The 14,947-nt window shown below is 36.4% G+C and overlaps 1 protein-coding gene across 1 annotated transcript; it reads left to right on the forward strand.

Moving 5' to 3' along the window:
• The first annotated feature begins 10,701 nt into the window (after positions 1 to 10,701).
• LOC107832101 (bifunctional pinoresinol-lariciresinol reductase 2-like) lies at positions 10,702 to 12,723 on the forward strand. The gene is made up of 4 exons (XM_075244435.1): positions 10,702 to 11,052; positions 11,813 to 12,053; positions 12,151 to 12,354; positions 12,467 to 12,723. Exons 1-4 carry the CDS (start codon positions 10,723 to 10,725, stop codon positions 12,628 to 12,630), a joined length of 939 nt encoding a protein of 312 aa, XP_075100536.1. The 5' UTR covers positions 10,702 to 10,722; the 3' UTR covers positions 12,631 to 12,723.
• The last annotated feature ends 2,224 nt before the right edge of the window (positions 12,724 to 14,947 follow it).

The following is a 14,947-nucleotide window of genomic DNA, read 5'->3' on the forward strand; positions in this document are numbered from 1 at the left end:
TTTTTCCAAACTCTCCCACATAGACGCTCTATAATCACCGATTTGAAGTCTTTCTTGACTGAAAGTGTTCTCCGATGCCACTGTTGAAGGTTGAATAGTTAAAATATCTCGGGCCATCCTTGAAAGATCCGGAAAGTGTTTATCTTTGTCCTTCCACCATTGCAAAATTAACTTCAAGCTCATTTAATTGTGAAAAATTATTACTACTAGAACCAAAAGAACCCATAAAACCCGCCTAAGCACTAAGTCCTCTTACTCCCGCAGTTGTTTTAGAAGATTGAGAATCAGAAGAAGAAGGAATTGGAACATTTGGTCTAGCATGATTTAATGCAACTTGATAAGCATTATAAATAGTTTGAGCATTTATTCAAATTGAGGCTATTGCTTCCGGAAGTTTAGGAAACTCATCTTCTTTAAGTTCTAAACCATTATAAATAGTTTCATACCAAAATTGAGGACTTCCTAATTTCATACAAAGATTTAACAAAGCAATAACACCATAAATAGAGGGAGTAGGAAAATAAATAGTAGAATAGAGAGCATTCATTAATTCATGGTCTAAATGATCACCTTGTGCAATATTATGGCAAAGTTTAGTCTCGGTAAATTTTAATAAACTATTATCAGTATCAAGAATAGCATGTGTAGGAAGGGTATGGGGTTTAGTTCGGGGAGACGGGGGCAGGGGAGGAGGAATAACAGTACCATTAGATTCACCAGTCATGGATTTTTTCTTATTCTTATTTTTACCAAAAGTATTTCTTAAGGAAGATATCTTAGTTAATCAAGTAATAAAAAATAAATAAAACTATAATATTAAGACTTAAGAGTTGGAACGAGTTTATCGAATTGACGAACAACTTATTGAAAATTGATTATCATTGAAGACTTGAAGACTTCAATTCACCAACTTCACAATTGTTTCACAAATTGTAACAACCTCAATAATTTTTGACTATTTTTTGGAATAAAGTAAGTAATAGTAGCAAGTATAGAAGAAAATTAGAGAGAGATTGTGATAGATTGATATTGAATTTGTAAGAAAATGAAAGAATGAGGGGGTATTTATAGTTGAAAATAGGAAAATGTATAATAACAAAAAGTTTGGGGTTAAAACTAAGTTGGAGGGGTTAAATGGCTGTTTTTAAAATAGCCCAACAGTTCTTTTTTCAAAAGCCAAATGTCTATTTTATTTTTAAAAAATATCTGTTGGGCCCGCCAAGGGACCGGTCCGGTCCCGGTCTCTTGGCGGGCCAAACGGGCCTGGTCCTAACAGTTCCTAGCTAAGAACCGGCCCACGAGACCGGCACAAGCCCACCTCTAGCGGTCCTAACGGTTTCAGTCCACTTAGCCCGTGGGCCCGTGCCGGGTCCGGACCCGGCCCGACCCACTTTAACATAAATTTGGTGTTTGAAAAATGTCCATTGATATGAGAGTAATTTATGACTTATCATTAATTTAGAATATCATTCAAAGAGATATACTTTACATTTCTTAAACCAAACTTAAAATAAGGAGGAAAAATAGAATGCCGATGACAATACCATAAAAATTAAAACTTGTGCAAGTTTCAATGTAAAAGAAGCATGGAAAATATCAAAATGTCTTAACATATGACTAAAATATCAAAATATCAAAATAAACTGTATGTTATAATAAAACTTTATAGACAAAAGTTCAATAATTTGATTGAAACAAAAATATTTAAGCAAGTTCATTGTGTAATTTAATGTTCAATCAATAATTTTCCATAATTAGAATACTGTAACGACCCGGCCAGTCGTTTTGAGAGTTATAGCCATGTTCCACTATTTACTGCTCATTTTGTACTTCATAACTGTTATGTGACTTGTTGGGGTAGTCGGTTCAGGTCCGGAGAGATTTCGAAATAAATTGAGACACTTAGTCTCCAAAATAAAAATTTAAGTTGAAAAGGTTGACCGGATATTGACTTATATGTACACAACTCCGAAAAAGAATTTTGATAATTTCAACAGCTCTGTATGGTGATTTTGGATATAGGAGTGTGCCCGAAATTTTATTTGAAAGTTCGTAATTAAATTAGGCTTGAAATGACTAAAACAGGAGTTGAAGTTTGGAAGTTTGATCGGGGAGTTGACTTATTGATATCGAGGTCGGAATCCAGTTCTGAAAATTTTCATAGCTCTGTTATGTCATTTATGACTTGTGTGCAAAATTTGAGGTCACTCGGAATTAATTTATTTGGTTCCGGCATCGAATGTAGAAGTTAGAAATTCTTAAATTTCATTAAGCTTGAATTGGGGTATGATTCATGATTTTAGCGTTGTTTGATGTGATTTGAGGTTTCAACTAAGTTCGTATGATGTTTTAGGACTTTTTGGAGTTTTTGGTTGAGGTCCCGGGGGACTCGGGTGTGTTTCAGATGGGTAACGGATCGAAATTTGGACTTAAATAGCTGCTGGAATTTTTCTAATGCTTGTATCTGGTTTCCTTCATCCGTTCGCGATCGGGGGCAGGATCGAGGGAAGGATCGGGGCAGCAATCGGGGGCAGGATCGAGGGCAGCGATCGAGGGCAGCGCCTGGACAGAAACTTTAAGTTATAAAAGGGGGACTTCGTCCCATTTTTCATTTTTGACAAATTGGAGCTTAGGGGGAGGCGATATTTGAGAGATTTTCAAGAAAAAATATCGGGGTAAGTGATTCTAACTCGGATTTGTTCAATATACACGAATATATCATTGTTTTCATCATTTAATTAGTGTTTTTAGATGAAAATTTGGGAAATATTGTAGAAATCGCATAAAACGAATTTATGAGATTTCAATGTCGATTCGGAGTCGGATTTGAGTGAAACTAGTATGGTTGAACTCGTAATTTAATGGGTTATCGGATATTTTAAGTTTCGTCAGATTTTGAGATGTGGGCTCCACAGATGATTTTTGAGTTAAATTTTGAATTTTGGTTGGAAAATTAGTATTTTCATATGGAATTAATTCCAATAATTTGTACTGATTGAATCGAATTAATTGTGACTAGATACGAGGCTTTCAGAGGCCAATTCATGATGTAAAGGTATAACAAAGTAAAGAATTACCCGGTTCGAGGTAAGTGACTTGTCTAACCTTGTGTGGGGGAAATTCCCCTTAGGATTGGTATTGATATGAAAATGTTGATGTGTTGAAAGTCATGTACACGATATGACGAGTGTGTACACGGTCTAAATGTAAAATATTATGTCTTTAAATTGTGTAGAGAACTATTGCATATTAATTAAATTATTTTATTTTGTAATATTCATCATCATTAATATATTTTCGTATTTTACATTTGTCTTACTTGTTCCTGCTAAGTGTTTTACCTGTTTAGTTGAAACTTTATTTCTTTTGTTCTCTGAATTATTTGAAGGTTGGATTTCTAATTTAAATATTATTAAAATGAAGTATTTTACATTTAAAAATTTGATATTAAGGCAAGGTGTTTAATTTGTGAAATATTATTTTTGTTGAGTTATTCATCCCTGAATATTTTGTGAGACTTTGTACTCATTATGATTGAGCCGTGAGCTCCTTATTGTGGAAAATATTCTTGTTGTTCAATTTTGTTGGCAAGTTAAAATATTTGGGCACTTGAGGTGCAAATTGTGATATATTGTGATATTGATACGCATGCGGTGGTATAAGGTCTGAGTGTTAAAACGCATGCGGTGAGATAAGGGTGGATTGTTACGCGTGGCTAGTAGGAAAACTACTAGAAGTCATGCGGTGTGATAAGGGTGGCTAAAACGCGGGATGCTATTTCGGGAAAAATATTTTCTTTAAAATTTAATGTAAAGGCTCCCGCAGTGATATAAGGAAATGAGATATTGTGAATTTATTTATGATTTGGAACTACGAGGCGGTACCTCGGGAGTGCCCCTGATGATATTTCTTTATGGCTGCATTTGCCTTTGGTTATTTTTGTGATTTCCTTAAACTTGTAAATTTCTATTTTTCCTTCCGCGAGGTATTGTTTGCCCTTATTCTGTGCAGTTAAATTGTGACATACTACTTACTTGATTTATTCTCATTGTTATTTTTATTATTATATTATTAAACTTTCCACCTTATATTTTATTATTCCAGTAGGGCCTGACCTGACCTCGTCACTACTCTACCGAGGTTAGGCTTGGCACTTACTGGGTACCGTTGTGGTGTACTCATACTATGTTTGTGCACATCTTTTTGTGCGGATCCAGGTATTTCCTATCAGACTAGGCATCAGTGAATTAGCCATACGCGGAAACTTCGAGGTATATCTACCAGCGTCCGCAGACTCTGGAGTCCCCTTCAATCTTATTATGTTGTCTTCCTTATCTGCTTTATACTATGATGTATAGATACATTGAGGATAAATTCTTAGAAGCTTGTGACTTATTCCTACCGGATTTTGGGAGTTGAAATTGTTAAATTTGCAGTTCTTATGTATTTGACTATTAAGGATTAAATTTGAGTTTATATTCAGTTATTCCGCATTGATAGACTTACCTAGTCTTAGAGAATAGGCGCCATCATAACATCCTACGGAGGGAATTTGGGGTCATGACAAGTTGGTATAAGAGTTCTAAGTTCATAGGTGTTATGAGTCACAAACAGGTTTAGTAGAGTCTCGCGGATCGGTACGGAGACGTTTGTACTTATCTTCGGGAGGCTATGGAACTGTTAGGAAAAATGTTCACTTCTTTGATTCCTTATCGTGCGCATTAGTTGACTTCAAAATTTTAAAACCTTGTCTTTCTATTCTCTCACATATGGTGAGGACACGCATAACTGGATCCAATGATCAGACACCCACGCCCCATGTTGGAGCTGCAAGAGGCTGGGGTCAGGCAGAGGTCGAGCCAGAGACAGAGGAAGACCGCGTGGTGCAGCCAGAGCACCTGCCCGAGCTGCTTCACAGGAGCCACCAGTAGCTCCAGTTGGAAAGCAGGCACCTGAGATGCCTGTTACTACCCCTCCACTTCAAGAGACTCTTGCCTAGTTTTTGAGCATGTTTCGCGCTCTGGTGTGGTGCAGGTAGAGCACCTGCCAGAGCTGCTGCAGAGGAGCCACTAGTAGCTCCAGTTGGAAAGCAGGCACCTGAGACGCATGTTACTACCCCTCCACTTCAGGAGACTCTTGCCCAGTTTTTGAGCATGTTTCGCGCTCTAGCTCAGGCAGGGTTAGTTCCACTTGCTCCTGCCACATCTCAGGCTGGGGGAGGACTACAGACTCCCGCCGCCCGTACCCTAGATCCACGGGCCCAGGTTGACCATGCCCCAGAGGTTTTACCAGTGCAGGCAGTTGTTCCAGTTCGACCCGAGGCTAAGGCAACAGTTTCGGATGGGGAGCAACTCAGGCTTGAGTGGTACAAGAAGTATCACCCTCCCACTTTCGGCGGTTTGGCTTCAGAGGATGCTTAGGGTTTTCTTGAGAAATGTCATTGTATCCTCCGTACTATGGGTATTGTGGAGTCTAGTGCGGTTTCTTTCACGACATTCCAGCTTAGAGGATCGGCCTATCAGTAGTGGCGGGCATATGAGTTGGATAGTCTGGTTGAGGCAGCTTCACTCACTTGGACTCAATTTTCAGATATGTTCTTGAGGGAGTATGTTCCTTAGAGTTTTAGATATGCATGGCACATAGAGTTTGAGCAGCTGCACCAGGGTTCTATGACCGTGTCAGAGTACGCGGTCCGATTCAATGATTTGGTTAGGCATGCACCAGCCTTGGTTGCTACTGTTCGAGAGCGGGTTCATCGATTTATCGAGGGGATCCACTATAGTATCAGATTCAGTATGGCCCGAGGACTAGAGATGGACATCACATACCAACAGGTGGTGTCAATTGCTAGGAGATTAGAGGGTATGCGGACTCTGGAGAGAGAAGAGAGGGAAGCTAAGAGACATCGATAGTTCTCGTGCCCCAACTGTAGCCCGTCATGGTAGAGGCTATGTGAGTTGTCCTATTCACTCAGCACTTCCAGCTTCCATTGGTATTTCGGCTACTCCCAAACCTCAGGTTCCCTGTTATGCACCGCCATTATCTATTGTACCTCCTGCATGGGGTGTTTTCAGTGGTCAGTCCACACAATCAGGCCCGAGCCAGTCCCAGCAACCACGTCCTCCGAGGGCTTCTTTTGAGTTTGGTGACACTCGTTATATCATGAGGGATTGCCCCAGACTTAGAAGGGGTGCACCTCCACAGATTTCTCAGGACCCACCTATTCCACAAGGCCCTCAAGCTTCTCAGGTCATGATTACTGCACAAGCTGCCACTCCACCTGCACAGCCAGCTAGAGGCAGAGGTCGAACAGGTAGGGGTCGCCCTAGAGGGGGAGGCTAGGCCAGACATTATTCCCTTCCTGCTAGGACGGAGGCAGTTGCATCCGATTTTGTTATCACATGTATTGTTCCAGTCTGTCATAAAGATGCATCAGTCTTATTTGATCCAGGCTCCACTTATTCTTTTATGTCATCTTATTTTACCCAGTATTTGGGCGTATCCCGTGATTCTTTGAGTTCTTACGTTTATGTATCTACACCCATAAGTGAATCTATTATTCTTGACCGCGTGCATCGGTCGTGTTTGATTGTTATCACTGGTTTTGAGACCAGAGCTGATTTATTATTGCTCAGTATGGTGGATTTCAATATTATTTTGGGCATGGACTGGTTGTCTCCCTATCATGCTATCCTTGATGGTCACGCCAAGACGGTGACGTTGGTTATGACAGGTCTACCGTGGCTAGAGTGGAGAGGTACCTTGGATCATGTTTCTAGCAGTGTTGTTTCATTTCTTAAGGCTCAACGAATGGTTAAGAAGGAGTGCAATGCGTATCTGGCCTATATGAGAGATGTTAGTATTGATACTCCTATCGTGGAGTCAGTTCTTGTAGTAAGAGATTTTCCTGATGTATTTCTAGCGGATCTTCCAGGTATGCCATCCGACAGGGATATTGACTTTGGCATTGATTTGTTACCGGACACTCAGCCCATTTCTATTCCGATATATCGTATGGCCCTAGCAGAATTGAAGAAATTAAAGAAGCAGTTGCAGGAGCTTCTTGACAAGGGTTTTATTCGGCCTAGTGTATCGCCTTGGGGTGCTCCTGTCTTATTTGTGAAGAAGAAGGATGGTTCAATGCGGATGTGTATTGATTACCGCCAGTTGAACAATGTTACAGTGAAGAACAAGTATCTATTGCCACGTATTGATGACCTATTTGATCAGCTTCAGGGTGCCAGAGTGTACTCTAAGATTGACTTACGTTCAGGCTATCATCAGTTGAAGATTCGGGAGCCGGATATCCCGAAGACTGCCTTCACGACTCGCTATGGTCATTATGAGTTCCTTGTAATGTCATTTGGGTTGACCAACGCCCCAGCAATATTTATGCACTTAATGAACAATGTATTTTAGCCCTATCTTGATTCTTTCATCATTGTAGTTATTGACGACATTCTAGTGTATTCCCGGAGCCGGGAGGATTATGAACAACACGTGAGGACTGTGCTTCAGACTTTGAGAGAAAAGAAGTTGTATGCAAAAGTTTCAAAGTGTGAATTCCGGCTTGATTCAGTAGGATTTTTTGGGTCATGTGGTAATGAACAAGGGGATCCATGTAGATCCGAAGAAAATTGAAGCAGTGATTGAGCTGTGAGCTCCTTATTGTGGAAATTATTCTTGTTGTTCATTTCTTTTGGCAAGTTAAAATATTTGGGCACTTGAAGTGTAAATTATGATATATTGTGATATTAATACGCATGCGGTGGTATATGGTCTGGGTGTTAAAATGCATGCGGTGAGATAAGGGTGGCTTGATATGCGTGGCTAGTAGGAGAACTACTAGAAATCATGCGGTGTGATAAGGGTGGCTAAAACGCAGGATGCTATTTCGAAAAAACTGTTTTCTTTAAAATTTAATGTAAAGGCTCCCGCGATGATATAAGGAAATGAGATATTATGAATTAACTGTACGGGAAGACTTCGAGGTATATCTGCCAGCGCCCGCAGACTCCGAAGTCCCCTTCTATCTTATTATGTTTTCTTCCTTATTTTCTTTATACTCTTATGTATAGAGACATTGAGGATAAATATTTGAAGCTTGTAACTTATTCCTACCGGGTTTTGGGAGTTGAAATTATTAAATTTGCAGTTCTTATTTATTCGACTGTTAAGGATTAAATTTCAGTTTATATTCAGTTATTCCGCATTGATAGGTTTACCTAGTCTTAGAGACTAGGTGCCATTACGACATCCTACGGAGGAAATTTGGGGTCGTGACAAATACTCATTAAGAAACTATGCTAACAATTCAAAATATTTTGAGAAAAAAACAATTAAAAACTAAGAAGCAAAAAGAGTAAAGAGAAAATTACTTGAGATAGCAATTGGGATCGGAGTTGAAAATTATTTACTTCCCCAAGTTTGCTTTAAAAATCAAACTCATCTTCCAACTTTGAATAATTAATATTCTACTCCTCATATCAACGATGACTTCTTAAAATAGCTATTTTATCCTCTACAATTTTTATCTCTTATTTTTATTCTTTAATATAAGAATTTTTTATTTTAATTTATATTATCGACTTACCTGTAGACAAATTAAAAAAACTTTTTCAAAACCAAAAAAAATGAGAAGTAGTAGTCAAGCATATAAGTTAATGATGTTCAATAGTGAAATAAATGAGAAAAATAAAAAATAATAATAAATAATTTACTCGTATCAATAATTTTATTAATAGCAATCAAAACTCAATCTATTTACAAAATTGAGAATAAAAGAGAGTAATTTTATAAATTATACAATGTAGGTAATAAAAAAATAATGGGCATAAATTACAGTAAATTTTATAATAATTTTTCAAAAATTATCTATTTACACTTTACATGAAATTTAATTAAAATTTAGAAAAAAATTAGTATTAACAATCAAAACTCACAAATTTATATAGACATAGAGAATAATAAAAATAGTGGAACTTAAAATCACACGCACACCGACATACATTATATGCATTTTAATATATATAATATTAAAATAATAATAATAAATTAGCAATATATTTTGTAATAAATTCATAATATAACTATTTTATTTATAATGTTATTGAACTTAGATTATAATAAGATATAGTATTTTTAACTTATGAATAAATACCTGCATTAAAAAATATCTAAATAATATAAAAAAAGTATTACATATATGGAGAGTTGAAAATGTCAAAGGTAAAATATATATTGCGTAGGATGAAAATGACAATTGTTTAAAGTTGGAAGATGAGTTTGATTTTAAGACTAAATTTGGGGGATGTAAATGATTTTACCCATTGAAAATAGGGAGATAGAAATAGATATTACGAAAAAGTTAAAAAGAGAGAAATAAGGGATTGTTCATGTGCATTGGAAAACAAATGAAAGAAAGAATAAAAAGGGAAAAGAAAGCCGCACGGCAAAAAAGTACAAGTGGGACTCAATCCCCTATCCTTAGGATCAAACAACCATCATTTACGTGAACTCTAATTTATTAAGTAGATCCACCCTCGAGCGGAATCGAGAATCATGTTTGTGGACTAATGGTGCATGCATATCGAGTACAAATATGTTCTCTACAAAAACCATATTAATCTAGCCTACACGGTTCAGAATGAAGCAGAAAAAATAAGTGAGTTATCGATTGGCGATTTAAAAGTAAAAATAAATAAATGAAATAAAATTTCCAGCAGTACCGCGAATGATTTTAATCGTAGACGAAATTAGAAGCCAAACTATTTAGTGCCTGAAGAAAGCTTTTCGATGGCATAGCCTGTAGGTTGTAGGTGCACAATCAAAAGGGGGTGGGGGTGGGAGTGGGGGTGGGGGAATTAAAAAGTATTAAAATTGCCCTTGGAGTAGTGACCCAAGAAATAATATTAATATTAATGTATTATTAAATAAGACTTTCTTGATTTTAAAGAGAAGCAATAAGTTGCTTCTACCAAATAGTTATTTCCTAAGTAAAAGTCATCTCCTTAAGCGCTACCTCTTACATTTATTCATATCAGAGTTTAAAACTAAAGAAGATAATGACAAGTTATTAGGCAATACAGATTTTATTTTCAAGTACTTCTAACTTTTAAAAAAAATACTTCTATACATTTTATTCAACTTTATTAAGTTTTCTAGACATTTTAATATTTTCCATCAAACTAAGTTACAAAAAACATCAGAATTGAAACCTATCTAATCATTTCGATTTCACAAAATCTTGCAAATAAGCAAAGAAGAGAAGGTTAAAATCAAGGAGCTATATCAATAGCATCACCGGGGATTATGGTGGAAGGATAGGATCTCTCTACCCTTAATTTAAGGTCTTGTGTTTAAGCCTTGAGAATAGAAAGAAGTTTTTAGCCGGGAGTCTTCTTTCATTAATGAGCGTTTGGATTAATCAGAAACTAATATGGGTACCTGACACATAAAAAAATAAAAAATAAAAAAATTCTTGTTCCAATATATAGCATGTGGTTGTAGCTTCGCGTCGAATAAAATAAAATATAATTTTAATGTCACAAAAAAAGGAGTAAAATCTAAAACAAAAAAAAGGCCTTGTACTCCAAGACAAAAACCCACAACAGAAGGAAAATAAAACAAAATTAACATAAAGAAGATCCATTCTATAAATAGGCAATGAAGTATCATATATAACAATCCATTAACGAAAGAGGAAGAAATTAATATATTGAGATGGAAAAAAGCAAAGTGTTGATTGTAGGAGGAACAGGGTACCTAGGGAAGAGATTAGTGAAAGCTAGTTTAGCAAATGGTAATAAAACCTACATTTTGCGTCGTCCAGAAATAGGAGTTGATATTGAGAAAGTTGAAATGCTTATTTCTTTTAAGATGCAAGGAGCTCATCTTGTAACTGCTTCTTTTAACGATCATCGGAGCCTCGTCGATGCCGTTAAACTCGTCGATGTTGTCATCTGTGCCATCTCCGGCGTCCATATTCGTAGCCATCATATCTTACTTCAGCTCAAGCTTGTGGATGCCATTAAAGAAGCTGGAAATATCAAGGTATAATATAATTAATGAAGAGTTTTCTCATGCATAACTCGTTAATTATGGAGTATTAACTATGCTTAAATGCAGATCCGGAATTTAAATATGACCGATTCGACTTTTAAAATATTACGATTGATCGATTATTCGCGCTTTTAATATATATATATATATATATATATATATATATATATATATATGTGATGTTGAAAGAGAAACTTCAACATGTCATAAAATTTTCTAAAAGGAAGAAAAGTCCGAAGTTTTAATTAGATTTAAAAATCAGAGAACCCTCACGTGGATGGCATGAAGAACCGAAGAAAGTCCCAGAAAGTCTTTGCTTCTCACTAGTATCCGGGGTACATTATCAAGTTAAGTAGACTAACAATTAATAACACAGTCATTTATTCATATAATATAATTGGTTCTACACAATTAAATTGTACTCTAGTACTCTAGATAATAGTACATAGCTTAAACTCTTAGTTAATGATATTAGCACGTACACGGTTACGTCGCATTTGTTTCTGAAATTATTCAGAACTTGCAAAAAAAAGTTGGAAAAATTAATTGAAAGTATCATTGAGTTTAGGCACATTGAGTGTGGCGCGAAAGTATCATAGCACTTCGAACATAATATAACACTTATTCATCCAAACTGATAACATATTCATAATTATATAATATGCATGTGTAATTGAGGTTCGGCAGTTTAAATCATTGCCAAGACAATTCATTTGGGATATGAAATATTTGAAAATATAAAATTGTACAGAGATTTTTGCCTTCTGAGTCTGGAACGGATCCAGCAAGAATGGAAAACTCAATGGAGCCAGGTAGAGTGACATTTGATGATAAAATGGTGGTGAGAAAAGCGATAGAAGAAACTCACATTCCTTACACTTACATCTCTGCTAACTGCTTTGCTGGTTACTTCCTCGGTGGTCTTTATCAAATTGGCCACATTCTTCCTTCTACTGATTCTGTTGTTTTGCTCGGAAATGGCAACCAGAAAGGTAATTTGTTTGTATAATTAGTTCCTTTTATCTTTCTGTATATGGTTTGTTGTGTATTTTGTATAATTCTCTTTGTTATGATATATATATTTTGCAGCAATTTGTGTGGACGAAGATGATATTGCAACATATACCATAAAGAGCATAGATGATCCAAGAACACTCAATAAGACACTTTACATTAGGCCTCCTAAAAACATACTTTCCCAAAGAGAGGTTGTTCATATTTGGGAAAAGCTCATTGGTAAGGAGCTTAAAAAATCAACTCTTTCCAAAGAAGAATTTTTGGCTCCTATGAAGGGTAAGAACCATAAATCATATACTCCCTTTGCCCCAATTTGATTGGCATTTCCAAAAGAATGAAAATGTTGTATTAATTTTCTCTTTTTTTTTTTTTGTTCCATAAAAAACAGAGCTTGAATATGCAGAACAAGTTGGAATGTGTCACTATTATCACGTTTGCTACGAAGGATGCCTTGTTAATTTTGAAATAGGAGAAGAAGGAGAAGAGGCATCCAAACTCTATCCAGAGGTTAACTACACTACAGCCCAAGACTACATGAAGCGTTACGTCTAAGTCTATAAGCATCATGTGTGGTAATTCTTGGTTCTAATTGGCTTTGTAAAAAAATTATCTTTGTTTTCGCTATTAATAAACTATTTTCTTTTATCAGAATTTATGATATAGATTATTTAATCTCATATTTTAATTTTTCATGTAACGACCCGAGATTCTCTCCTTCGAGACCGTGATGACGCTCACTTGTTAGACAAGCCAACGTTAGAATAATATTAGCCATTTTAAAAAAAATTTAAATTAATTAATAACAAAGAAACAAATACGGAAATAAAGTATGAAATAAAGTGAATAATCCATAATAATAACGATGTCTAAATACCATCCTAGAAATGGTGTCACAAGTGCACAAGCTTCTAAAATAATACAATCAAGGGTCTGAATAAAAATAAAGTTGTCTGAAAGAAATACACAAGTACGATAAAGTGGAAGGGGACTTTAGAACTGCAAACGTCATGCAATTATACCTCAAGTCTCCTGCGAATAGTTGAATCCGAGTAAATTTACTATACGCCGCTGGGACTAACTCCGGTATCTGCACAAGAAGTGCAGAGTGTAGTATGCGTACAACCGACCCCATGTACTCAGTAGTGGTGAGCCTAACCTCGACAAAGTAGTGACGAGGCTAAGACAGGTCACTTATATTAACTTGTACGCAATAATAATAATAACAACAATAATAGAAATAAAACAGGTATCTCATTTCAACAGTTGAAGCCAACTCAACAGTCATAACCAATTATTATTTCAATTAGTTTCCGTTGCGGCGTGCAACCTGATCCCATAATATATTCATATTCAATTCCGTTGCGGCGTGCAACCCGATCCCACAATATATTCACACTCAATTCCATTTTGGCCTGCAACCCGATCCCAATATATTCATTTCCATCAATTATGTTACGGCATGCAACCCGCTCCTCCAATATATTCACTTTCATTTCTGTTGCAGCGTACATCCCGCTCCTCAAATAATATAATTTATCAATTCTTATAAAAGAAATTACTCCAATAAATGCAACAATTAATATGAAATTATAAGACAACAAGCATACAATAATTATGTTTTGTTTAAAAATAAGTGACGGCAAGTACCAATTAATTATGAAAATTATGGAGGAAATAGGCAATTTAATAATTAGTATGCTAAATGTCAAGTATCAATTAAGTCACATAAATCAAATAAGCATATAGCAAGTATAGCATGGATTCAAGGCATAATATTGAGCAAGGAATATGAGAGAAACAATTAATATAGTAATTAATTCATGATTTAAAATAATTTATAATTTTCAAATAATTAGGCAAATAATTAATTTGACGACGCATAGACACTCGTCACCTCACCTATATATATCAAAATTTCTTTACAAGGGCTAAATAGCCCCGATACATATTTTTTACAAAAGGCCGAATGGCCTAAACAAAAAGATAGTACAAAAAGCAAAAAGATCCTAAATGGCCTAATCTTCATTGGGGGCTATATGCAACGAAGGAATCAAACGACGAAGCTGTGAGTACGAGCCTGGAGCTATTAGATGAAAGGTGCGAAGCCGCCCTTGTCCGACTGGCCTCCCAAAATCAGCGGATCGAAAGGTATTACAATCGAAGGGCCAACCTTAGTCACTTCAATACCGGGGACTTGGTACTAAGAAAGGTCACACTAAGCACCCGAAACCCGAATGAAGGGAAATTGGGCCGAATTGGAAAGGACCGTACCGAGTTATCGAGATCACCGGGAAAGAATCCTACAAGCTCAGAACAATGAACGACGAGCAACTACCAAACAACTGGAATATAACTCACTTAAAGCGATATTACTGTTAAGGTGCGGTCCCGTTCTTTCTTTTATTTACATTTTAAACTAACACTTATAGGTAACCAACAAAGGATGATTCGAGACCCTAGGTCTGAAAGCACGTATTGCACTCTTTTTCCCTTGAACCGGCTTTATCCCAAATGGGTTTTCCGGCAAGGTTTTTAATGAGGCAAAAAGTAGATCGTGCTAATTTAGAATCGAAGGCCGGCTACGAACCGGGGACAATGATCACAACAGCATTTGATGCCTCTCTTTGGTCAACCTCGAACACTGGGGGGGGGGGCAATATCCCCGGATATCGAATTTAGCAAGGCATTTCGACTTCATGATTGAAGGGCCTTGATCAATAGGATTTATTGTAAGGGCCAAATGGTCAAATGAACCATGCCCGCTCAAATCACTCGAGCCCTGGCACAAAACATGTATACATGTACAACTATAATGCACAAGAATAAAAAAGAAGACTCTTTTTTGCATATAAACATTTTGTCCTAAAAA

This window comes from Nicotiana tabacum, chromosome 22, assembly GCF_000715075.1.
Source record: "Nicotiana tabacum cultivar K326 chromosome 22, ASM71507v2, whole genome shotgun sequence".
Lineage (NCBI taxonomy): Eukaryota > Viridiplantae > Streptophyta > Magnoliopsida > Solanales > Solanaceae > Nicotiana > Nicotiana tabacum.